Source organism: Anopheles coluzzii, chromosome 3, assembly GCF_943734685.1.
Source record: "Anopheles coluzzii chromosome 3, AcolN3, whole genome shotgun sequence".
NCBI classification, from domain to species: Eukaryota; Metazoa; Arthropoda; class Insecta; order Diptera; family Culicidae; genus Anopheles; species Anopheles coluzzii.
This window is the reverse complement of record NC_064671.1, coordinates 75,512,278-75,538,654: the sequence shown is the minus strand read 5'-3', so window position 1 is coordinate 75,538,654 and position 26,377 is coordinate 75,512,278. Positions and strand designations below refer to the sequence as shown.

At 45.9% G+C, this 26,377-nt stretch overlaps 1 protein-coding gene across 3 annotated transcripts in view; it reads left to right on the top strand.

The window, feature by feature from the left end:
- The window catches only part of LOC120955076 (Ig-like and fibronectin type-III domain-containing protein 1), a 117,751-nt gene extending 91,449 nt beyond the window's left edge, over positions 1-26,302 (top strand). For all 3 annotated transcript variants that reach the window (XM_049609430.1, XM_040375578.2, XM_040375577.2), the window contains 10 exons: positions 8,247-8,420; positions 17,621-17,755; positions 18,553-19,443; positions 21,336-22,426; positions 22,490-22,948; positions 23,024-23,270; positions 23,347-23,525; positions 23,593-24,089; positions 24,159-24,606; positions 24,697-26,302. In XM_049609430.1, the coding sequence (XP_049465387.1) occupies positions 8,247-8,420; positions 17,621-17,755; positions 18,553-19,443; positions 21,336-22,426; positions 22,490-22,948; positions 23,024-23,270; positions 23,347-23,525; positions 23,593-24,089; positions 24,159-24,606; positions 24,697-24,900 (4,325 nt within the window). In that variant the 3' untranslated portion in view covers positions 24,901-26,302. The remainder of the gene's footprint in view (positions 1-8,246; positions 8,421-17,620; positions 17,756-18,552; positions 19,444-21,335; positions 22,427-22,489; positions 22,949-23,023; positions 23,271-23,346; positions 23,526-23,592; positions 24,090-24,158; positions 24,607-24,696) is intronic.
- Positions 26,303-26,377: the final 75 nt, after the last annotated feature.

Sequence of the window (26,377 nt, the reverse complement as noted above, 5' to 3'; positions counted from 1 at the left end):
GATTTAATTTGTTATGCCACTGCCGACACCACAACAGCAGCGGGTACGCGACAACTACGCATCGACCAAATCGAGCACGGTAATGATAACGGCTGCGCATCTTCTACTCTCCGATCCTTCTTTGTTGCATCTGCCTCACGGTTCGGCTCGAGAGTGACAATTTCTTTACACTTTCCCAGTGACGAGGAAAACGTCAGGCGGTAAGCAGTGGTAGCTTACACGGAAAGGATGATGACATGGTTTGTAAATTTTTAACCAAAAAAACAGTTCCGCTTGTTTGCATGGCTTTCGTGCGTACCGAGGAAATTTGTTTGCAACACGAAAACAAAACATGGCAAATCATTTCGGAAGAAGTTTGAAATAGAGAAGAATGTAAAGAGTACGAAGAAAGAAAGAAATTGCCTGTAATCATATCCAAAGAATCATGTGGAAAATGCGACGGAGGTATATTTCTGGTATATTGCCCCAACCAAACCATTAACCAAGCAAGCAGAAACACGTGAAGAGCGCCAGCGTCTTACTAATCACTTTAATTTTACCCGAACAAACACAATCACGGCATTTTTATTGCGTGTGATTTGTAAACTGTGTGCCAAGCTTTATTGCTGGCAATATTTCATTGCGCGGCAGTATGGGCGGACGACTTTGGTAAGGTGTGTCATCAAAATAATAACCATGAATCCGTCATATGATGGGGAGCCATTTTCAAGAGATTAATGGTTTGGCACACTGTGTACTATCGTGCTGATGATTGATTAGTCGATTAAAGTTGTTTGTACAAACTAAAATTCGAGACTCCGTGCAGCAATGATGCAAAATGTACGTATTTTAAAGTGTTAATGTTAAAAGTGAGCATTTTGACGTTATTATAATGATTTTATTTTATTGGTTTTAACTCTTTATAAGGAAAAAGCTTTGAGAAGATAGAAGATTGATTTCGATAAGAGATCATTTGTATCTAGCCCTAGGTTTTCAGGTCCAGGAACTCAAACCCGATCTTGGAGCCTACATAAAGACTCGGAACTGATTGTGAACCCTTATCCATTCTGGAACTGATTCTGACACGATACCACGTTCTTGGAATTAAAGCTGAACTCATGTCGGTCCTGGAACTGTTCGCGATCTCACGAGATATCTGAGATATTGGGGGCCTTCACGATTCTAGTTAGTTTTTTGTATGGAGTTTGACAGTTGGAGGCTGAAATCATGTAAACACTCCATACAAAACCACACAAAAAACTAGCCTGCAATTTTCAGTCTAGATTATTCTAGCCTCAAAGCTAGAATTAGATTCGAGTACCTGCTCGAAAAATGGCAAAACAAGGTGGTGTTTACATTTATCCCAAGGTGCATTAAAGAGATGGAAATTGGTGATGGAATCCAAAATCAAAGTGTATGTAGTCCAGGTGGTCTCATAGCATTTTTTATAACCAATTTTGAACATCACTTTTTTACAGAACGAGTGAAAACTTTTGCTCCAACGAGCTTTCTGGAGGCTTGACGAATACTCAAAACACTCTTACAATCTTCATTCAGAAGCAGAAACGATAAAAATTAGCCTTCTAAATTCATACACCTTGGGATAAGCCCACCTGTATATTATACTCAATTAGATAGCTGCTCGAAAACTGCTATACAATGCAAACAGCTGACAGGCTGAAATTTCAGCTTGCCAACTTAAAACGGAAAGGACTCCAGTTATAGGATAGTCATATCTCGGTAGCTGATGAAATCCCAAGCTTGTCACAGCATTATTTTTTTCAGACGAGACATTGAGTCCTCTGAAGCAAGGTGTTATAAATGACAAGGTGAAGTTGTTCAGAGCAAAATGACATTTCTCGACTTGACATTTCTCTTCCGGGGGCTCCGGTATAAAAATCGGGGAGGGCTGGTGCGGGGTAAAGAAATTTGTATGCAGAAAGTGACAGATGTCCCCCACAATGTCGCCCAGCAAAAGCGATAAAAATCAACCTTCTAAATACATTATCCTTGCTCTGAAGGTAACTTTGAACAATCAAGATGATCGTTTTTATGGAGTATGTCTTAGTGTTATACTAGCTGTTGGAACGGATATTGTTGTTGGGACGGCTTTAAACTGACAGCGGATTGTTGATGTTCGAATGATTTCGAATATTGATCAATAATTTCGAATAATGATAGGTGCCATCAATGCCCACTAGATGGCGTATAGAATAGATCGTGGAAAAGGGAATAGATCGTGGAAAAGAGAGGGAAATCAGTTAGAAGAAACCAACCAGCTCTCCAAAAATGGGACAAAATCGCGGCTAAGGTCAGAGAGGTCAAACCGATTTAAGCGCGCTAAAAACACTTAACGAGTTGATTCGCAAAGGAGAAGCCAAGACGTTTTTTAAGCTTAACACAAATAAACAAGTCTCGCTACAAAAAGCTTGGTTTTCGTGATTATATTATTAAATAAACCCCTTTGCAAAAGCGATCGTCGCAACATTCTTAAAAAACCTCTTGAAAGCTTGGTTTTCGTTATTATATTATTAAATAAACCCCTTTGCAAAAGCGATCGTCGCAACACTAGCCGTTAAATAGCAGTCGAATAATATCAAAATACATCACCTGAGAAGGTTTGAGAAGAGTTATATCGACAAACAGGGAATTGTCATGTATTATTCTTTGACAGTGCTAAAATCCTGTTTTGGAATAGACAAGTTTTTGCTTTCAATCGTTCCATGATTTGCTTCAATCGTTCCAGAATCGCGAAAGGAGAATCTGCCTTGTTCCATCAGTTCATCTGAAAAGCCGGCCTGTAGCTTCTCCAGATTTGAAGCCATTGGACTTCAGTATTTGGGGACATATGCTAGGAATGTTCGGTGACGTTAAGCATTTGAGTTTCAACGAATTCAACCATTGTTTGTGTGAAGATTTGAGACAAAAGCCGAATTAAGTTGTTCGTGCGTAAAGCCTATAGTTGTTCTATTATTTTTCAATAATAAAACTACATAAAAAGGGAAAAAAATCAACTATAAAACTATATCCGGTAGTCACTTCGCCTCTGGATGGGAGAATCCAATTTTCGTTACGCTTTTTGTACTAATTTTACTACCCAAATCACATCTGCTCATCGAAATGTCTGTTTCGGAGAAGGTCAATGCTTCCCGGTGGAGTACTGTTGAACCCCCACCTACCTACGCTGTGTTAAATCGAGCACTCTTACTGCTCCACCACCGGCAAAGGGACATGGGCTGGCGTAGTATCATACCCGTCCACTGAACCATAATATCTTTATTAAACCGGCGCTTCATCTTGCCGGTGACCCTCTCTATTAGGAGCAATATCAAAAATACCAATCAAAACCCCCCAACACAACGCAACACACGCCCAAACCGTACATCGCACACAAAACATATTTCTTTCGTCATTACACGCGCACACAAAGCAATCGCACCGACCGTGGTGCGTGTGGCAAGCACATAATTTTTGGATACTACGCGGGGTAAAAAACACGGAGAAGGAAAAAGACATTTTCCTCTCCACCCATGGCAACATTAGCACCACCCGAGTTACGTGTACTACTAGCACGTGTACATGGTGTGGCAAGGTTCGGCAAGTGATTTATGAACTCGTCAGTAGCTACACCACTTCCCAACGCTACAGGCTCCCCTTCGGCGGTACGGTACGGCGGGTACGAAAAGGAAATCAACTGAAAGTACTTTTACGCATCAACTCGTTCCTCGAGTTTTGTCAAAGTTAAGTTGCGAAGCAGTAGAAAGCTGGCTGGTTAAATCAACTTATTTGTATTTTCCTTTTTTGTGTGTGCATGTATGTCTGTACTTTTGGGCCCCCCAACATAGCAACACACAAATCGTCGTGCTGCGCGACCGGCCCGACGCTTACATTTGCTAAACTTTATCGTTTAGGAAATGGTTCAAAAGTGAGGAATCAGAGCAGCAACAACGACAAAAAAGCCTGCCAAAAAAGAAAGAAGAAAGAGAAACGCTGGGAAGCTACACGTTGAGCAACGTGGTTCCGGTTCGACATTGAGTGAAATATTTCGACAGCTTTGAAAAGCAACTTGAGCAGGATGGAGGGAAAAAGAGATTTTTACAACATCGACACACGAACATTGGCTTCCTTGAAAAAAAGAAAACACAAAAAAATCAGGGAAAAAAAGCACCGAAAGCTGCAATCGTTCGTGTGTCGTTCATCGATGGGGGCATTCCTTAGCACTTCACATTCCTGTTTGGAAAAATGTGGCAAGCACAGCAGGCAACAGCACAACAGAAGTAAGAAACCTCCGTTCGTTTCACACATTTTGTGTAGGCTTTACGCCCCTGTGGCAAAGAGAAGAAAAAAGACTTCCTACCACCCGCGCTCTAAACGTCATTCTTCTTTGATTTCTCTGTCAGCAGCTCGACTGATCCACCCGTGCGCGCGTTCCCTTTTCTCTCTCCAGCAGAGGGTGGAAAATAATAATCCTATCAAACGATACCACCGCTGTCGTGGTCTGTCGGCCCCATTTCCCCCCTCCCCACAAGAACTGCAAGACGTTTCCGATCGTTTTGGCGTGGCGGTAAAGAATGGTGAAAGAAAGACCGATTCATCCGATTCGTGACGTTGGAGCTGTGAACGAAATGAAACGATACCCCCCTCGTTCCGATGATTGCCGGATGGTTGCACACGGGAAACAGTCGCTTTATGCTCTGGCCCGTTTCTTCACAGTTTCTCACTATCGACTTAAATCGGAGCAGGAGCCGTCTGCGGTCCAGTCGGCAGTGCGAAGGGCAAGAGCTTTGCTGGCGGCGAACAGGCCTTAAAGCTGTGCCCGAGACGGCACTGTACTATTTTCCTGTGCGGGGTTTTTATGTGTCCTTTCCGCCACCATCTACCTTTGCTCTATTTTTATACTTTACCGTCGACCCATTTTCTTGGTCGTTATTTTTATAACAGACGCTAGTTGCTCCCAATTTTCTTCCGCCGGTCGTACACGGGGTCCCAAGGGGAGCAGTGTAGTTCTAAAATTCATTTTATCACTCTTCCTACCATAAACACCGTAGTGTCTGGGCATGAGAGGTTCCTAGTTCTGCCAAAATAAAAACCTGAATTTGCCACCGAAAAACCAACCTCCACGAAAAAGACACATTTCTTCCCGTTATTTTACCAGTTTTTCTTGGGATTCTTGTGTTCGGTAACTTGTTTTTCCGCGTCACTACGGACAAAACGCAGACAAACAATTGTGTGCCACCAGCCAGGAACGGCAGCCAGCCAGGAGGTAGAGGTGGGCTGCGATTTCAGTTTTTCAGCTCGCGCCTTCCGGGCTAGTTCGGTGGGTAACGAGGAAACTTTGCCAATTTCACCGTAAACATTAATTTTGAAATCAATTTCGAAGTGCGCTCGGGCACTCCGGTTTTCGTTGTCGCTCTCCGCCACACGACCCCGTCAGCTCTTCGATATGATTAATCTTTTGCCTGCTAGCAGGGAAAGGGTGTGTGGTGCGGCAAACAATCCACAACATTATTACCGAATCGGACGAAATGATGGGAAAGCAAATCTTAATCACTGGCCGCTTCCGACACTGTTGGTCTGCAACTGGGTAAAGAATTCGTTCTAGAATAAATGATGAGCTGTTTGCTGCCCGGGGTCAATCTTACCGCAAACTTTTGGCTTAGCAAAATGGCCAGAGCAGAGTTGGAATAGTAAAGTTGGATGGTGGAAGAAGCATTTGGACTCAAATTTGGATTGCTGTACACAGTTTGAATCGCAATTGTGTTTGTCAAATAGTGATCCCAAACACTGCGAGATACTATAATATTCTCAAACTATCAGTGAGTGAGTGAAGTCTACTTGACTCACTAACTGCAGTAAATATAATTTCTCGTAAAAATGCTGATATCGATGAGAAGATGTAATAGTAACCTTGACCCAATATTGCAGCGTCTTAATTAAAGAAATGTCAGTGTAATATGATACTCGTACGGACATTTCACATCAAACGTCGAGTACCATCGCGGTAGATCAGTGTTTCGCTTTTATGAGCCTAAGTGGAATTAAACTTTGTTCCAAGCGGACTTATTGACACTTGATCGTCCAGCTGATCATAGAAACCCTGAAGACGTTTCCCTTACTGGAAACGCTGGAGTTTGGAAGCTCTTTTTAAACTCTTTAAATGAGAAATGGATAGATGTAGGAAGGGCATAGTCTCGAATAGGAGATATGCTACTTCAGGAACGAATCAATCGACACAAACCCTTCCCAAAATGAATTCTTCTGTCGAAAGAAAAATAACTCATAGATCTCGCTTAATTATTCGTAAAAAAAATCTGTCTGAAACAAAATCCATATCAGCGTCACGTACTTCATTGTGATCAGTCACTATGTCATGACTTTTTTGAACTGTGATCAATTTTATAAAATGTCACTGACATAGTCATGACAAATTCCGGCTGAAATAAAATCATGTCAGCGTCACGAACTCTACTGTGATGATCAGAGATGAGCCTCAAACAGTTGGTGCGACCATCACATGCTTGGTGACATTGTGTGCAACCAACTCTTGGTCAGTCACTTGATCCCGACATTTTAAGTCGGTAATCATTACGATAGTCATGTGAAATATACGGCGCTTTTGAGAGGTTTCAAGAAACAAAATGAGCATGTTTTCTCGCTCCGTTTGACCCGACAGATAATCAAAACAGTCAGAGGGAGAAAGCATACTCATTTTGTTGCTTGAGCCTATACGCCATGTATATTCTAAGAATGTCGTGATTATCCCCCAAAAAAAAGTCGTGACCAAGTGAGTGTCCAAGAGTTGGGCGATAATCAATATGTCACCAAGGATGTGATTGATCCTCCAACTTTTTGAGTCTCATCACTGATCATCTCAGTTGTGCACGTGAGCTGATTTGAGCTTTTTTCAGTTATGAATGTTGGTGACTGAAACAGTGGCATTTGGTAGCACTGCTCACAGCCAGAAAATATCATCATTATGGTTGCGCCGGCATTAAGCTAAGCTTGTCAGTCAGAGTATCGCGTTGGACTCAAGCGCGTTCAGCATGTCATGTTGCACTTTCATTGAGTATCAGCAATGAACATCAAGCTGCCACGGTTATGTTCATTGTTTTCGTTGGTGAAAATCTCGTGATGCTCATGACATTTTGCAGCACTGACTAATAATAACTAACACTAACTCATGTAATAATGAGTTTCCGTTTAAGCGACAGGATTGTTTTCTTCCACAGTGTAGCTGAAACAAATTTTCATTCATTTCTTGTTGTTGCAAGATTGATTGATATCACAAGGTATCCCTTGCATTGACGCTTATAGATCCGATAAAAAATAGCTTGTTTGTTCTTATCTGTTTTTTTTTGTGTGTTCATGTGTTTTTGAATATGTCATGATTTTTTTTTAATTTCTCAGAACATTTCAATAGTTTTACTTATCTCATCTCTATTGGTCATCTAATTGAAGATTAGTGTAGATGTTTCCTATCTATTTTGATAGCTTACTATTTCAAATAATTTAATACGACATTACAAAGTTTAAAGTTTCTATTGAAAACATTTTTAAAGAGCGATTATTATTAGTTAAAAACTAACATAAAATAGATAAGTAAAAAGTCAAATAAAATTCAACCGAAAAAAGCGTTTTAATAACTGTCGAACATCATTACAGCTTCTGGTCATCCTCCACAGGGATTTCTTTTCTTCTTTTTTTGTCGGAGGAAGCTTTCAGCGAGGCTTTTATTACACATCTTGTAAAATCGCCCATAAATGTCCGAAACAATACGGCACACCGATTCCCATGATGAAAATAAAGCCCATTTAAAACCGACCGTCTTGTGTCCATCCCCATTTCCCGATACTTACGCAATCGCTAGCCAACAATTTAAAATAAGGCTCAATCCCAACTAGGCCTAACAATAAGGGATGATGCCGGAATGTCATTGACACCCCTCTAACGTTAACCTCCCGGTAATTTACAGCAAACTTTACGCAGAAAAACATCCCGAATCTTGGGGTGAAAACCATTTCCTTTTCCGTACAGCGCACAACAATAAACATTTAGCTTTATAGTGATTGCCGACATTTTTGAGCCATTCAATGCTAACAGGCCCTGCCCGCTTTCCCAATGGTTCCCACCACCCCACAGTGCCTCCGTATCAAAAACATCTAATTATGATACCCCTTTTCCAGCCGCTCACCCAACTCACCGAAGAGTGTTTGCACTAGTCGCACATTCATTCACGTATTTCTTTCGTTTGCGCTTTCCCTTCACAGGCACGGGAGGACCGTCGCTGGTGCACGTCGGCGAGGACGCGCTGCTAACCTGCGTGGTGATGACCCCGTACAACAACGACACCGTGCTGTGGCGCAAGGGACCGCACGAGATCCTGTCGGCCGGCATGAATCGGGTCACCGGGGACAGGCGGATCAGCGTGCTGCACGATGACTGTAAGTACCGGGCGCCGCCGGTGGAGGCAGCAGCAGAACATTGAAACCATTTTTGTGTCGCCCATTTTACCGCCCCGGGAGTGATTAGTTCGGTAATAATCGCTGCTCATTATCAGTCGTTACCTTCTGTTTGCCCCCCCACCAATGTACGGTGTGTCCCCAGAAGTGTGGATTCCAGCGAACGCGACACTGTCGATAAAGCACCGGTTAACGAGTGTGTGTGTGTTTTTGTTTGGTACCGCTTAGAAGCCAGTATCATCGTATCGTCTTGGCTTTTCGCGATCCTTGGCAACACTTTCGCCCTCTCTCACGGGGACGTCTCCCCAAAAATCTCAATAATTCAGCAATTTAATTAAGAAACAGTGAATTCCCTGACGGGGATGAAGCCTGCAGCCTGGATTCAAAGACATTCCGGGCAGCTGGAATGTACGCTTGAGCGGGCGCGCGCTCGCGTACACCTTTTTCTTCGCACGCACGGCAAGAAGGACAAATGAACGTCGGGCAACACACACACACACACACAGGTCGAGCACTTTTTCACCGTAAATGGGGTAAAACTCGTTCAGAGAGGGGATGGATGGATGGAATACTTTTGTTTTTCCCGTCTACGAGCCTTTTCCAGAGTGTTGCCGTTGAATTTAGGGAATTTTGGCCACATTCCACACTCACGACGGGAAAAAGGGAGCTGTACGCGAAACGTTTCATTTGTAGTTGGGCACGTACACCCAGCAACTTTCGCTTCATTATTCTTTTTTTGTTGCCCTTTTTGGGCTTCAGTATTTGCGTAGACATGTGTGTGTGTGTTTGCGTGCGCGTATGTCTGGATCCGGGCGACGATGGTGACGACGACGACGACAGCAAAAACGAGCCAGATCATCGCCGGTCCGTCGTGTCCCACCTGTGTGTCCCGCAGCCGAAACTTACCGAAAGAGTAAATAAAGTGAAAACAATTGAATTTAAAATTGTTTCACCGCACCCGGGTTCTCCGGTTTCGTTTTGCAGCGATCCTCTCCGCCTGTGATGTGACGAGGATGTGGATGTGGGGTTGCAAATGGAGAACCACCACCACCCACGCCCTGTACTCTGTGTGTCGACGCCGGGAAGCATCGTTCCTAATTTTAATTAGAAAGTTTCGAGTAATTTATGCTACGCTCACTTATTAAGGGTGTACGAAACTCGTAAGCACAAAAGTTAAAGATACTTCTGCTTCCCCCTTCCCTCTGGGGGGGCTGGTGAGTTTTCTCCCGCGAACGTCGCCACGTGTGTGTGTGTTTGTATGTCGCCAAAGAAACGATGCCACTATTGCTTTTTGGTTGGAGCGCAAGAAAACATATTAAAAAAAAGGAACCAAAAGACTCCCATGTTACCGTCGTACGGAGTCGCTCAGACGCTTCTCCATTTCAGAAAGCTCCAATCGGTTGCCAATTTCTCGTGTGTATGTGTGTGTGTGTGTCTGTGCGTTGTTTCGGTTCCTTGCGGGTCTGTCTGTACCAATTGAAGTTTGCCGGAATCGGAAAACGCACCGACTTTGCGTATCAGAATGCGAAGGTAAAATTTATGTCCCTCGCTGTTTGCTCCTGGTGTGTGTTTCGTTGGTTGGTTGCCCCAAATGTTTTGGTGCGAAAGTTGGACCATCATGTGTGCGTGTGTGGTCTCTATCGATTTCCATCGGTTGTGAGCCGGCCCAGTCCTTGAAAATGGTCTCAACCCAATCCATTTCATTGTGCTTCATTAGTTGGTGGTAAATAGTTTCGTTCCATTTGCCGGAAGGAGGAGGTGTGTAATAATTGCAGCCTGACAGTGTGTTTGCGAAAGTTTGTTCGTGTCCTATAAATTGTGCTATACACCATCATAGGGGTTAGTGGAGTAAACGTGCATAGGGGAGTCCATAAATAACGTTTTGGGGAAGGGACAGTTAGATGCGTTCTTCTGTGCGTGTGTGTGTGCATTGCAACAGCTGTTACCTTGGTGCATGTCTAAAGTCTAATTTGCTATTGTCAAATATTTATGGATGAAAGTGCAGTAAACAAAGTTTAGCTCTGCTAGGAGATATCTCAGTTAGGAGTAGTTTGAAATAATTTTGACAAAGCTAGAAATGATTGGCCATTAAATCGTATACCTGCATGAAATATGGTTCGATTGTTTAGAAGGATCTAAGTGATACTGTTATTACTGTATTATGTCCAGCATTTCTTACTGCTGAGATTGAGAGCCTATTCTGACCCAACCTTTGAAGTCGTTCAATCATCTGCTATATCTGGTATAAGATCATTATAATAAAATGATCTGTTAGAGCAGGCATGAGCATTCTACGGCTGGCGAGTTTCGTCTATACCTTAGATCCTTAGAACAATTACAATAGAACAGTAGTAAAATACCAGTCTGAAGTCAGACACTGTTTTAGTTGTTTGATTTTTGGAGGTCACATTCTCCAAAGGTAATGGTAGTAAAGGTTACCTTATTCATAATATGATCTAAAAATATCACCCACATCATTTCCAGAACTGCTGAATAAATGATTTGGCTGAGAACTCTTTTTGATTACAGTTTTGGTGTTGACTATTGTAGTAAAATAATTTGATTAAACTCAACATTTAGGAAAGTGACATGTCCTAAAGCTGGTAGAGTAGACTCTTATCACTTTGGATTATCAGGAATAGATCACATAATTTTACAAAGATCTTATAGTAATAGTGATCTTTTACATTGTTTCATTAAATATTCTATAAAATTTAGTAAGGTTTAAGAGATTTTAAGATTTTACAGACTTACTTTACAGGAGATCTTTGTTGTGAGTCGCCTCTACTCTACGGGATGTAGAAATATTGGCAATCCGTACGACTTCAAGCACTCACGACAGGATTGAGATAGTAAACAAGCTCAGTGGTCAGTACAGAAATGAGATCTTTACGTTCTGAAGTTTCAAACGCTATTAACTAGTCTATGTATAAAGAACGCTTCTCCAGAAAATATTGGATGCTGTGTTCGATGGATACTGTGGAAGAGAACAATTAATCGGGGATTTGCTAATCAAGGACCTAAGCAGAATATTGCAAACGGGAATCCAGAACAACATACCAATCAAGACATGTAGACTTGGACCAAATATCCCAAAGAATGTTGTACCAATGGAGCAGAAATAGCTTCTTGTTCTACTCTGTGAATCTGTTTTAAACATGAATCTTAGAGGGCTGATGTGCTGCGATATGAGGTGTAAACGATAGATTCAATGTTATTTTTCTCAGGATGAGCAAATTGTGCTCTAATATTCCCTGAAGATGCTCTTTCATCCGGGATTAACTTTCGCCAATTTCTCACATCCCTCATCGTAACGCAATGAACTCAACGAACCAAATAAAAACCCTTTCAAAAGCACTGAAAATGCATTACTATGTTTCCGGCAGTAACTACGCCATACAAATGTTGCGTACCTCGACGACAAACAACCATACGGAAGAGCACCGCAACAGCTCAAGTACTTCAATTAATGTAGCAACTGCACTGCCGCATATGTACGCCGCATTCTTCACCGAAACGCATAATTCAGTGTCACTTTGGAGCAAGCGTAGCGTATTCTTTCGCTGTGTCAGACCTCCGATGCGTGCTGGAAGAATACACAGCCATTACAAACGCACTGCTCACATAGCCGCCGTCCCCAAGAGCAGACGAAACGGATGAGATACTTTGTACTCTATTTCTTCTCTATCGTCTCTCCAAACCACCTACCCGCTGGAGATTACCCATCAGTCACTTGGTGCAAAGTTTTGGTCCATCGTGCGGATCCGCGCCTGCAAGCGACAACTTCACAGCACGTCAACAGAGCCAGATCAAAGGATCTTCCAGACTTTTGGGGTCCGGCATCGAAATGGGCGTGCTGAATGGATAGATAGGCAGGCGAGAAAAAAAAGCAAACACACGCGTACACTTTTCAGGACAGCTCCGTTGTCTGTAGTTCTGCAGACGGGCACCACCGGTCGGTTGGTTTGGTTACGCTTTGTGTCATTTGCACGCTTTTCAGTCAACTGGTACGGAAAAGCGATTTACCGGAACACGATTCTGTAACTCGACCAGCCAGTGAGAGAGAGAGGGAGAAATAGAGAAAGAGGGTGGTGATGGGTCTTGAACGATTTCACCCGACACGGAGTGGGAAGGTCCATGTCGTGCGCGCGCCCGCGCATATCGCTCAGTAAATCAACACGTAAGACAGACGGGACAAACAGACAACCGTCGCGTTAGTAGTTTTCTGTGTCCGGGCTTTCTATGTGTCCTGGCTATATCCGGCTTTCTGCGCCTTTTTGTCCAAACGGCTATTGCCTGGCGACCGCCCCGATACACGTGTGGTGTGTGTCTGTGCGCTCCTTGGTTTGTTTATCTTTTGCCTCACAGTGCCCAAACGTGGTGGGCGTTTGCGTGGTGTAAGGTAAGGTAAGAGGATAAAAGTTTTCATCACATCGTCCGCTAACTGGCGAACAGTGGCATCCTTTTGCTGTGTGTCTTTGTAATGCCGTCCGGTTTGATACGAAGCCATTTCATTTTCGCCATTGTTTTGCTACGTTACGATCCGGCTTTTCCCGGTTCTATCACGGGAGGCGGTGTATTGCATTGTTGCCTGATTTGTGATGAAGCCTTGCGTTTTGAAACAGTTGGCACCCGTTTGGGTGAAAACAAGGATTAACGAAACGGGTGCACAGGTTTTGTAACGCTGCAGGTGTGGATGCCTGCGCGTAGTGAAGCGTTTGCTTGATCAGAAAAGCTGTTGGACATAGTAGTCCACAGTTTGCTTCGCACAAGCACATTGGAACAAGCTTCAAGCTGTTTCAATTCATTGCATTCTAGTGTTAAGGCCGGGGGACATTGTCTGTATTCGCTAGTGTAATTTCGATTTTCACTAGCGCATCTGCCAATGTACCCCAGTCTTTACACATTGAAACTTTATAAGATTTTAAGTCTAATATGGTGTGATCGATCACCAATCGATGGTTTGCTATTATTTCTTCACCGTTTGGATGGATATCAAAATGACACTATTTTTAAACATGACTATTATTATGACAATTTGAGAGCGAATGCCATCGTCTTATCGTATATTTCCGTGTTTTCATGATTTTGTTAGAGGTTTTCATACAACTTATTCAAATTCTGATCGTCTTGTTGCCATGATGTCATTATCCCAACAAAGCAAGAATCGCTATCTTTATGCCATAAATAGTTGAGTATGCCAATTGATCTGAACTGCAATGTTTATGCCCAACTACAGTTTTATCTTTACAAATTACATTTTTTATGTTCGAAATTCTATGAAACCCTATACAAACCCCAATTCAATTTCAGTTTCATCAGCTCTTGCTGCTAATTGATCTTATACAGAAATTAGTACATAAAATTCGCTTTAAATGATTGAATACTGCAAATTAATATGAGTCTATATAATTCCTTCCTAGGAACTGTTGTTTTTTGTTTTTCTATTTTTTCCTTTTTGGCACTCCTGCTATTATTTAAGTTGGTGTAATATTCAAATTTTCAAATCAAATTTATGTCACGAGCATCTTAAGGTTATTTTATTTTAAATGTGTTTGTAAACCAAAAAAATGAACATCTTTCCTTTGGTTCGTCATAATAAACGTTTTCAGAGTTTCTTGGAGTTGTAAGTCCTTTTCTTGACCTCTTCAGATGCAAAATCAACTATATATGTAGATAATCGAACACTATGACACTCTTGTTGGACAAATCCAATTAGAAAATCTATTTTGACGGTCCAAAAAAGGTGCTATAGAGTCCAATTCCAATTAAAAGTCAATTTTCCGTACGAAAGAGTAAAAAAAAAAATGTCCCCCAATTATCAGAACCTCTGGAATCCCTTTATGAAGTGATTTATCCCTGGCTAGAATACGGACTTTCGTCTTTGGCACAACAACCGTTGTCGTTCAAGGCCTGGCCTGTACCCACTGGTGCAGTGAGCTTGGCTTTCTTTGACTTATTGTTACCATAGCAGGATAGTCAGTCCTACGTATGGTGGGGTGGGGGTACGGTCTATTCGGGGCTTGAACCCATGACGGGCATGTTGTTAAGTCGTACGAGTTGACGACTGTACCACCAGAACGGCGTGTTTTTACAGCAAACAAAAAAGAATGGCTTTAATTGGGTTCTATAACAACATCTGAATCCTTGCCAAACTACTTTTGAACTATTATTACATACATAAGAAAGAACCAGAAATCCTTCTACCACACCCAAGCCGAAGAAAAACAAATAAAACATAGAAGCAAACAACCTTGTTAGTGCACTACTACTACTACTACTGCTACTACTACCACTACTATTTCCACAGTGAAAAGAACTTTCCGAAGAAATAGAAAATTAAATTTCATTTCCCATCGTTCCCATTATGCGATTTGCCACCCATTTTCTTCACCTCGGTGTAATTCGTTGCGGGCTTCGCTTCAGCGCAAGGGAAGCCACCACCGACCGGCGAAAAGGTGCAAGACGGTGATTAAAAAACATCACAATAGCAACAGCAACAACAACAACAACAGCTAGAACTCCTTTTCCCGGTTTGTGATGCGTTGAGTTGGCAAGAATGTTGTCTGTACTTCACAAAACACCGAAGGAGACCGACCAGGTTGTACTACTACTAGTACCACTACTACCACTACTTGTTTCCTGAATACTTTTCTAGCTCGGTGTTCGCTAATTATTTTCCTCCGTTTTTTCCTTGGCACCAGCGTGTGTGTGTGTGTGACAACGAACCTGTAAGCGGACTACCATTACCTGCTCCGTCCGGTTACGAACGGGTTACACCATTTCCCGTTGAAGCACCATCACCACCATCTCTCCTGTGAAGTGATACTTTCATTTCCCTCAGCCCTAGGCAAGCTCTCACATCTTGCTCCTCTTCCTCACGGTCGAAAGGACGGGATTTAGCGCGTAAAGTACCAGGCATCTCCACCTGCTTCACTGCACAGCTTCAGCGACCGTGGCCGTACGCGCCATCAAACGATACTGAATGCGGGCAGAAAGGGGCTTCCTCTTGGTACAGAAGCGCAACCACTGCACCCGTACAGCCCATTACGAGCGTTAGAGCAAGTGTGTCGTGGTGTTGCTGGTGCACTCGACTTTTCTTTCGTTCTTGTTTTTTTTTCATTCTCCTTCTGCGTTTAGCAAAAGCCACGAGAAACCTTTCGTGCTTTAATTTCTTAGCAACTCCAGTGACCATTTCGCGGGAAGTTGTTGCGCTGTTTTATGTACCTCGGTGTACTGTGGTGTAAAATGGTGAAGCGAGGAAAGTGAAAGTTAAACTTCAACTTCCTTTGATGTTTGGTACCGGTTTTTTTTTCTTTGCGCTGTTCTTGTATCCATTTCGGAAAGAAATGTTAAAAAGAAAGCTTTGGTAAGATCTTTTAAAATGTTTCATTACTTATTTTATGTTATTTTGTTTCTTTTTATGCACATAAACCAGATGGAAAGTGTGATAGGGGTGTGTTTTTGTATGTGTCTAGTTTGCTACTCATAAAATAGTTCTTTATGAAATAATAATTCATCTGAGTTGAACGAATCGCTCGAAAATATTTGGATATTAATTACGGTTATGAAACACATGGCATAAATCTGAAGTCAAATTGTTTTACAGGGCTTTCCAAGTCACTTCCGAATGTGTTCATCATTATTGCACCACCTCCAAGATGTTTTTAAACAGCTGTCAACACATTTTAATAGCATCAGCACAAAATTTCAATCCTTACACATGATTTTCAACACATCACAAAGAACGATCAAACTCAGTTCAGCCTGAGACATGTTGAAAATTAAGTGGAAGAACTGAAACATTATTGTGATGCAAACGCAATATTTGACAGCTGTTGAAAAACATCTCGCAAGCAATGAAAAAAAAGGTTGTTAACATTGCAAATTGATGATTCGGAAAACCATGTATTCACTGCCTTCAGGATGTTTTTCAACAGTTGTCAAATGGTCTATTTGCATCATAATACAATTCATTCACATGATTTTCAGCACATCTTAAAGAACTGTCAAACTCAGTCCAGCTTGAGATGTGTTGAAAATCATAATAATCATAATAATCATAATCATACAGGGTTTTCCAAGTCAGTTTCGAATGTAAACATTGTTATTCACCGCATGCAAAATGTTGTTCCACATCGATCTGACATTTCATTTCCATCACAATATTTTTTTTATTTCTTCAACATGATTTTCAACACGACTCAAGCTGGATTGAGTTTGACAGTTCTTTATTTTGTGTTGAAAATCATGTGTTGAAACTGAATTTTCATTTTGATACAAATAAACCATTTGACAGCTGTTGAAAAACATTTTCGATGCGGTGAATAATAATGTTTACATTCGAAACTGACTTGGAAAACCCTGTAACGCTTCGAAATTTGCGGTTCGGACATTACGCATTGTCCTTGAGGCATCAGCAAAGAACACATGATCAAACAAGTTTCTGTAGAATCTATAGAAGCGTTTTAATTACTAACACTTCAGGGTCTGTGACAAATATCATTTAAATAATTCAACAGTAAATCTACTTTAACATCAACTTTGTAGCATTGGTTGTAGCTTTGTCAGATGATTGATACTCCGAGTGAAATTATTAATGTTGTTCCCTTTCAGAGCACACAATCTATAGAGAGTTTAGCATGGATTAAAAGCGTTAAACTTACTGATAAAAAGAAACAAATCATTCAATAATTATTTTATACACAACTGACACCTTAAGCTTGTTTAGAATACAGTGATACTTGAGCGCACAACAATCTGAATCATTTTTATGAAATGTAGCCACGTTTTTTTCCAAGAGGTTCATCTCCTCTAAGTGCTGTAGAAACTCCAAGTATCTCAAACAATGTCATTTTCATTTTCCAATTCCAATAGGAAACCATATAAAAGAGGCATTAAAATATCGCTTTCTTTTTAAAATTAATGGAATGCCAAATACAAATATAAAACCCTCCTTCACAATGGGAGCCCCACAAGCCCCTATCTCCACTATTTTCTTCGCCTCAACAATGCTGAAAATAGTTTTAATTATGACTCATTCATATTTTCTGTATGTAACAAAAACAATTGTTTGCCATTGCAATCAGACATTTCACAAGGACTTCCCACTTTTGTCTGTCGTCTCATTATTATTTATATGTTTGTTTGTTTCTTCCTTTTTCTTTTCTTCCTCCTTTCAGCACCCAAGGGCAGAACACCACTCGGCGGTGACGTATGGGTGCTGCTCATCAAGGAAACGCGCCTGAACGATTCCGACGTGTACGTGTGCGAGGTGAACAGTGACCCGATTGTAAGGAGCTTCCACCCACTAACAGGTAATTATCACGACCGTCTCTACCGTCTGTTTTCCTCAACGAAGAAAACCTTTACACTAAATGCTGTGGCGCCCTGAGAGTTAAAAGACACAAGGGGATAGGATGTAACAAAAACGTATACCCAACACCAAGGTCGGGAGTGTTAGTATTGTTGCATCATTACAACGAGCTCATTACAGCGTGTACCTTACAATCTACAAAAGCGTCAAATTCTTGACGATGGCGGTACGCCCTGGCAGGATGGCAAAAGAAAAGCAGTGCATAAATTAATGATCCCTTTATTTTACACAAACAATTTTGTGCAAGCATTCAAATTCTATGCATGTGTAAGAGTTGAGATGTACTTTAAGCAAGCGTTCGCTTTCCGTACACTCATTTAAAACGACCGTTAAGCTCTTTGCATCGCGAGAGAGAGAGTATGATCAAAGTTTTGCCAGTCTTCTCGCACTCCAAACGCCAAACAATCCATAGAGAAATACTATTACCGGGAGTTAAGAACATCTTAGCTATCCGGCACACTATCTAAATGGAACTGTGAGCTGCGCTGTGAGGGCGTCACCAAGGGTAAAGTTTTGCTTCCCCTATACTTTTGCGCCCGAAGCCCTCCCAAGATGTCACGACCCGCACGGAAGACGCCGTGCGCACTGACAACTTTTTCCATTAAAATCGGCATTTTTTTTTTTTGCTTGCATGTCCTCGCGGTTTTTGCGATTGTGTGTTCGTAAAACTATCACCGCGGGGAGGCAAAACTGCTCAAACACTAATCTCCATCTCCTCTCTCTCTCTCTCTCTCGTAGTGCGACAGTCGAAGAAGAAAACGGCCACCACCAGCCGGAACGCAACCGACTCGCCGAGCACCACGTCGTCCCCGTCAACAGCGTCCCCCGAAGGGGCCGGTGCCACCTCGGAAGCGGACGAGGAGGACGATTCCTCGTCGGACGTGTACACCGACTCGGAGGAGGAGGTCAGCCCGGACGGTGTGCCGCTGGTGACGCACGATTTCACCGACTGCTGCCACGCGAACAACGTGTCGGACGCGTGCATGGGCTTCTGCGTGCTGCACAACATCCTGGACGGATCGGCGGGCGCCGAGCCGGAACAGTGCGAGCGGGACTTCCCGAACATCGTGCGGTGCATGGCGGACGGGCGCAACCACGTGCCGTGCTGTGTGGAGAAGGGCATACCGGACCTGTGCCAGGACATGTGCCGCGGCGAGTACACACCGTTCACCGATCTGCTCAAGTCGCGCGTCTCCTGCGTACAGCACACGCTGCCCGGGCTGCAGTGCATACTGGACAACATACAGCGCCTGCCGTCGGAACCGCAGTCCGTGTCGGTGGAACCGCTGACCGAGCGGTCGCTGCAGGTTAGCTGGCAGGCGCCGGAGAGGCTGGGCGGGAGTGTGAAGTACTACCAGATCAATGCAACGCGGCTGCACGCGTTCGATCAGGACTATTTGGCGAATGCGACGACCGCGGAGGGCGGCGGCCTGGTGACGCTGCAGGTGTCGGCCGACCAGACGACGGCCGTCCTGTCCAACCTGGCGCCCTTTACGATGTACACGGTGACGGTGAGCGCGCACAACGATCACGGCTCGAGCCTGCCCAGCATGCGGATCCGTGCGCTGACGCTGGAGGGTGGCGTCGTTAGCAAGCAGACGAGTGTGGCCGTCGTACCGGTTCTGCCAGGTAAGAAGAGTTGATGCGCAGTGGAGACATCAAATTTAATTAGCCAATTAAGTGGTACGCGGTCAATCCCGAACGTCATTCTCAATCCGACCATCATAATAGAGTTGTTGGGAGTGTTTCCAGGGATGTTTTTTTTCTCGAGTACATTAAAAAACTGTGCCACTAATGGTCGAGTCATGTTCAAGGCGGTACGTGAGATAGGCAGGCGAAAAGACAAGTCACCGGGTCAATATGACTGTGTGCCCAGTGTACCCCCCAGTGTAAAGCTTACTGTGCCTGGCAGATGCGCTCGATAACATCGGGAGTGGTTTTAATGTAACACAACGACACACCATCAAATCACGACCAAAGGAGTTCGTCAGTGAAGTTGCTTCCAGTTGAGGCGTTGGGGGGGGATTGGAGAACGACAATCAACTGCCCGGGCACGTATTGACAGGACGACATGACTTTTGCATTCCGCGAGGAAGCTACGAAAGACGCAGAAAGATAAACATCGTGCCAAAGCGCTAGTAGGGCTGTGCCGAGGTCGTCTCGCCTATGGACTCGCTGAAGTTCGATCGATTATTTATCAATTTTATAAAACATTCTCCTTTGCGCTTCTTCGTGCGTGCGGGAGGAGATATCGTTTAGCAGCGTCCAATCTGTTCCTGGAACTTCGGGCTATCGATTAGCAAATCGATAAAGCTGCATTCCAGGCAGAGGGGAATGTAGCTCTGTATGTCGCTTGTTTTTTCTCTGCTGTAGCGAATAATTTAGGCTTGAATTATTTCATACAACATTTTTGCTTTACATTCCTGATTATGAAGAGAGTACAGCGAATAATCAATATCCTACCAGACGTTTCTTCTGTGATAATTCCAGACATCATTTGTTAGCGTTTCCTGAAACATTGGGATTAGTGATGTGCTCTCTGGAGTGTATTCAGGACTCCGATCCGACTCCGAGTATTGTTAGTCCGATTGCGACTCCGGCAAAACAGGTACCACTAGTTCCGCCTGGAGTTGGAATCGTTCGGAGTCGTAGTCGTTTGGGTTGGAGTACTTTGGAGTCGTCCTGAGTCATCCGAAGTTGTCCGGAGTCGTCCGGAGTTGTACTGAGTCATCCGAAATCGTCCGGTTATGTCCGGTGTCGGAGACATCCGGAGTCGTTCCGAGTCGTCTGAAGTTGTCCGGAGTTGTCTGAAGCCGTCCAGAGTTGTCCGGAGTCGTCCGTAGTCGTTCGGAGTCATGCGGAGTCGTAGTCGTCTAGGTTGGAGTACTTTGGAGTCGTCCAGATTCGTCCGAAGTGGTCCAAAGTCGTCCGAAATTGCCCTGTGTCGGAGTCGTCAGGAGTCGTCCAGGGTCGTCTTGAGTTGTCCGAAGTCGACTGGAGTCGTCCGGAATCGACTGAAGTCATCCGGAATCGTCCGAAATCATCCGGAGTTGTCCAATGTCGTCAGAAGTCGTCTGAAGTCGTCCGGAGTCATCCAGAATCGTTCAGAGTCGTCCGGAGTCATGCGGAGTCGTTTTTGTCGCCTTTGTTTAGAATTCCGACTCCGGCTGATTCTAGATGGTTCCAGACGACTCCGAATGACTCCAACTCCGGGCGAATGTGGACTACTCCGGCTCAATGAACATGTTGAACACCGAAAGACTTCTATTCCAGGCGACTCCTGATGACTCCAAGCGATTCCAGATGACTCCAGAAGATTCTGAACGACTCCAGATAATTCTGGGCAGACCTATCTTCTGGTGTCTGTTCCGAAATTACGGGAGTCAGATAGAAGTCGACTGCGGATTTTTGCCAACCTTTCCTATCACTATTTGAGATATTGGAAAAATGTGCTATTGCCTCTCAAGTAAAAGTTCCTTCCTTAATCCACTTCCCAATACACTTTCCCACTTTCTTCCCAGATGTGCGCGGCTGCTGCATGAAGAAGGGCATCACGCACCGGACCTGCCTGGAGAAGATGTGCGATCCGGTCAAGGCGGACTTCACCGAGGTGCCCGACCTGATGGTTTGCGCACCCTGGGCCAACATCACCTTTGCCTGCCTGGCGAACAACATCGACCACACGCCGTGCTGCAAGAGCCGTGGCATCCCGGAGGGTTGCCTTTCCTTCTGCTCCGGCACTGTGAAGGCGATCAACTTCAACTACTTCAAGTGTCTGCAGTACATGTCCGAGTACAGTAGCTGTCTGCTGCAGGGGTACGGCGTGCTCTCCGGGCCTCCCTCGAAGCTGAAAGCCCCCCTAATCGCCAGCCACTTTGTCGTGCTGGAATGGAAGCCTCCCAAGATCCTGCCCGACACGGTCACCGCGTACCATCTGCACTATCGCCGGCTCGGCAGTGGGGAGGAGTACAGCGTGCTGGAGAAAGATCAAGCCCCGGTCATTGTGGAGGATCTGGAGGCGGCCACATACTACGAAGCGTTCGTCGTGGCGGTGAATGCGCACGGCAAGGGCGGCCCCTCGCCGCGCCTGGTATTCCAGACGAAGCGTGACGTGGCGGCGGAACCGGCCCACACACACTACAACATATCGGCGTGCTGTCACGCCTCGGGATTGTTGCCCCAGTGTGCTCCACTGTGTAGTTACGATGCCAAGATGTCGGACATCCAGAAGCTGGGCAATACGTGTCGCGGCCAGATCGGTACCATTGTGCGCTGCAGTGCTGGTGGGCGTGATCATACGGCATGCTGTGCCCGCCGTGCCGTTCCACCCAAGTGTCAGTCACTGTGCCGCGGGGTCATCACGAGCTCACCGGCCGATTGTTTACCCTTCGCGGGGAACATCATTCAGTGCTTCGAGGAGGGCATTGGACACATTCCGGCGCCGGTGGAGGACCTGCACGTAACGTCCGTCACGAACACGTCGATCTCGCTTGCCTGGGTGCCGTCCGAGCTGGATGCGAACAGTACGGAAAACAAACCGTCCGACTATCTCGTCCAGTACGGCAAGGTGAACAACATGACCATGTACGAAACTGTGATCAAGCTGGAGCATGTAAGTAGACGCGCGTGCGATCTTGTTAGCGCCGGATATATTGTAATATTGGAACATCCACAGGAACTCAACACCACCGAAACGGACATCGAGCTGAAAGATCTTGAGCCAAAAGCACTGTATCGCATCACGGTAGTGTCGCGCGGCGAGCACGGCACATCCCTTCCCTCGTCCATGCTGCTGATCAACACGTCCCGCACCGATTCGGCCAGCACGGTGTACGGAGCTCCGTCGCCACCGCACTCGCTGGCAGTGTCCGCGCACAGCGCCACCTGGATCACGGTGTCCTGGCAGCCGCCCGAGTTCTCCCACCCGCACGAAAGCATCACCTATCGCGTCATACACAAGGTGGCGAACAACTACACCGTGATCGATACGCGGCTGCTGTGGGTGCGCGTTAACAACCTGCTGCCCAACACGCAGCACATCGTGTACGTGGTGGCGATCGGGGCCAAGGGCACCAGTCTGCCGTCGGAGACGCTCGTCGCCTGGACGGATCCGGCACTGCCCGCCTATGTGGATGTAAGTATTGTTTCGCTCTCGGAGATCGTAGGATCTTTTTGCATTGATGTGTGTGTGGCTCTATCTCCAAAACAGCCCCCGACGGTACATCCGTCCGACATCATCACCGAGGGCGGCTCCATGACGATACTCTGCCTTGCGATGGGCAATCCGGCGCCCACCATTTCACTGTACGTTGGTGGGCACCTGGTGCGGCAGGACACCTCCCGCCACATGATCACGGTGATCCACAACGTCACGACGGATATGGAGCACATTTCCTGCTACGCCGACAACGGTTACGGCATCCCGATGCAGGCTGCAAAGAAGGTCAACATAAGCTGTACGTTTGGGTGTCCTTTTCCCCGCTAAATACAGTCTTACTAATGGCATTTCTCACTTGTGACTTTAAATTGCAGTTGCACCGCGCATTCAAGCTTCGGGCATTACGGTGGCATCGGTGGGCGAGTCCGTCGACCTGAAGTGTACGATCCGTGCCCGTCCCATCCCGAAAACTATGTTCTGGCGGGATCACGATGGACGCGTGCCGGTGATTCAGGGCGGCAACTATGACATGTCGATGAAGAATGACGTCGATGTGAGTCTTCACAAGCGTCGTGGTAGCATCCCTTCGTTGTACTGATCGCTTTTCCTCTCCTCCCCAGGACAACTCCCTGTACGTGATGACGCTGACGATCGCGAAGCTAAGCTCGCAGGACGTGGGCGATTACTTCTGCCACGCGGAGAACGCGCTCGGTTCGTCCACCCGTGCCGTCTCGGTGCGCATCCGCAACACGGCTGCGTCGTCCAACATTTCCGAGTGCTGCGCGGCGCAGAACGTGTCGGCCGCGTGCATGAGCGCCTGCTCGTTCTACATCGACATCGAGAGCGTGATCGACCGGCCGGAGTGCATCGTGGACTTTGACAAGCTGATGCGGTGCGCGGCGGACGGGTCGGACCACCGGGGCTGCTGTGCGTCGAAGGATGTGCCGCGCCGCTGCCTGAACTGGTGCCGCGGCGAGCCGATCACGCCGCCCGGCATCTGTGCGCTGCAGCACACGCGCACGATCGTCGGCTGCTTCCAGGAGAACCGGGAGCGGCTGCCGGGACCACCGCAGAACCTGAAGGTGCAGGTGCTGAGCGACGAGGAGGTGCTGATTCGGTAAGTGGAAGGCAAATGGGTGGAGAAGGAAATTGAATTTGCTAATAATGTGGCTTGCACCAACACCAGGTGGGACCCGCCGGCCAAGAACCCCAGCACGGTCGAAGGCTACCGGGTGTTCTGGCACGATCTGGAACCGGTCACCGACAACCTGTCGAACGTGATCAACGGGCTCGCAACGAGCCGGCTGGACGCGAAGGAGACGAGCATCAAGCTGGAGGGCCTGAAGCCGCACGTCATGTACGAGCTGGTGATCAAGGCGGGCAACCATCTCGGTGCGTCGGTCCTCTCGGAACCGCTGCGGTTCACGCTCGGCGACCAGCACATCACCAGCGCGTCGCACGGCACGAACGCGGGCGTGGTGAGCGGCATCGTGGCCGGCCTGCTCGCGATCGTGCTCGCGATTGCCGCCCTCTTCGTCGTGAAGCGGGGCAAGTTCGGGCCGAAGCAGGCGAACGGGGGCGTCGCGTTCGAGAACCCGAGCTATCTGCGCGAGATGAACGTCGAGCATGTGCAGGTAAGCAGGTGTCGGTGTCGGGTTAATTAAAAAAAAACACACTTTTGATAACACTTTGCTTTTCCGCACCGCCACGTCTTCCCCTAAAAGATTCCAGCCGTGTCCGGGCCGGGCGTCGGCAATGGGGCCGACTGGCGGCAGGAATCGCTGCACGCGGCAGCGAACGGTACCGCCACGACCGGGCTGAACCACGACAACGCGGTCGTCCCGATGGCGACCGAGGTGAACCCGTCGCTGTACGAGGAGCTGAAGCTCGGGCACGATCGGGCCGGGTTCAAGCGGCTGGTGTCCTAGGAAACGATGCTGACGGCCGACCCGGTGGCGGCGGCACCGGCCGGCGGGCCCAGCACGGTACTTGTACATACCGGTGGACAGTTTTAGATGTGATCCCGTCCGGACGGGAGGGGCGGTATTTGTATTTTGTACTCACTTTGGACCTGTGACACACGACGTGAGACGATGTGTGAGCGAGCTGCAGTGGTCGATTTTTTTGCAATGCAAGGACGATATTGTAGCGCGTAAACAATGCAGCGTGGTACAGTGAAGATGGTAGGGAATGTAATTAGAGTCACTTCTTCTTCTACTGCTGTTAGAGGGAGAGAGAGAGAAAGATCACGCATAATCGTGATGGTGTGATAAAGGAATTGTGGTGTTTTGTTGTATTCTTTCTCTCACTTTCTCTCTCTGTCAACCAAATCCAATAACTGCAAAGTAGCAGCAAATGACCAGACACAAACATACACACACCCGTGTGCAAGTACCGCTCTAGTCAAATAATGGAAACGGAAACAAGTCTATTGGCAGAAGTGATGGGGCACGTCAGGGCATTATTGAACATCGGAATGGGGCGAAATCAAGTTAACACAGACTTTAGTTACCATCGATCAACCGAGGAGGAAGCCGCCTACCAGTGTGACCACCCAGCCCGAAACCTATCCTCCCCTGTCGAACCGTAGTGCGCGTGTAATCGCAGTAATCGCTGTGTTTTTATCCATTTTAGTACGTTAGCGCGTCACACCGCAATGAGTTAGAGTGAACTTGACTTGAAAAAGGCAATAATTATTTAAACCACCCCTCAAAAAAAATAGACAAACACTCACACACACACAGAGATATTCCCAGTTTAGTAGCACAACAAGCATATAGAGGACGCCACCGTACCGAACACAGTAGTAGCAAGAATTATCGGTTTAGTTTGTAAAAGTGATAAGGTAAAACCCCGGCAAGCGAACGAGCGAACGAGCCCCAAAACCACCAAACCCCCCACGTGTTACGTTGGAAGGTGGCGTTTATATGCTTTGCAACGAACAGCAACTGCAGCACTTTAGTACACAGACACACAGACACACACCATTCCCTTTATAACTGTATCGTGCCGTTAACGGGAGCATGAACGAAGTTAGAAAGGGTGGGGTGTACGATGATGAAAGGAAACATTTTATTGGAGAAAGGCTGTTTGAGACATTTGCGTGCACCAGCACGCACAAGCGTATGTGTGTGTGTGCGTGTGCGTGTGGGTGTACTTGTTGCGAGCATATTTAAAGTGAACGACGATAAACGAGAAGGCGGTGTGTGTGTTGTTTGTAGCATTCGGGCGGGCGACCTGGTCAGAGTGTTGTAGGAGGGAAGGAAGCAATAAATTTGAGGATAGTTTTTTATAATAAAACAAAATATTACACATTAAATGCGAACAACAGCGAGGGGGTGGCGGGTTTTTTACATGGTATGGAGTTGGATATCACAAGGAGGGCATGGGACTTACGGCTTATTT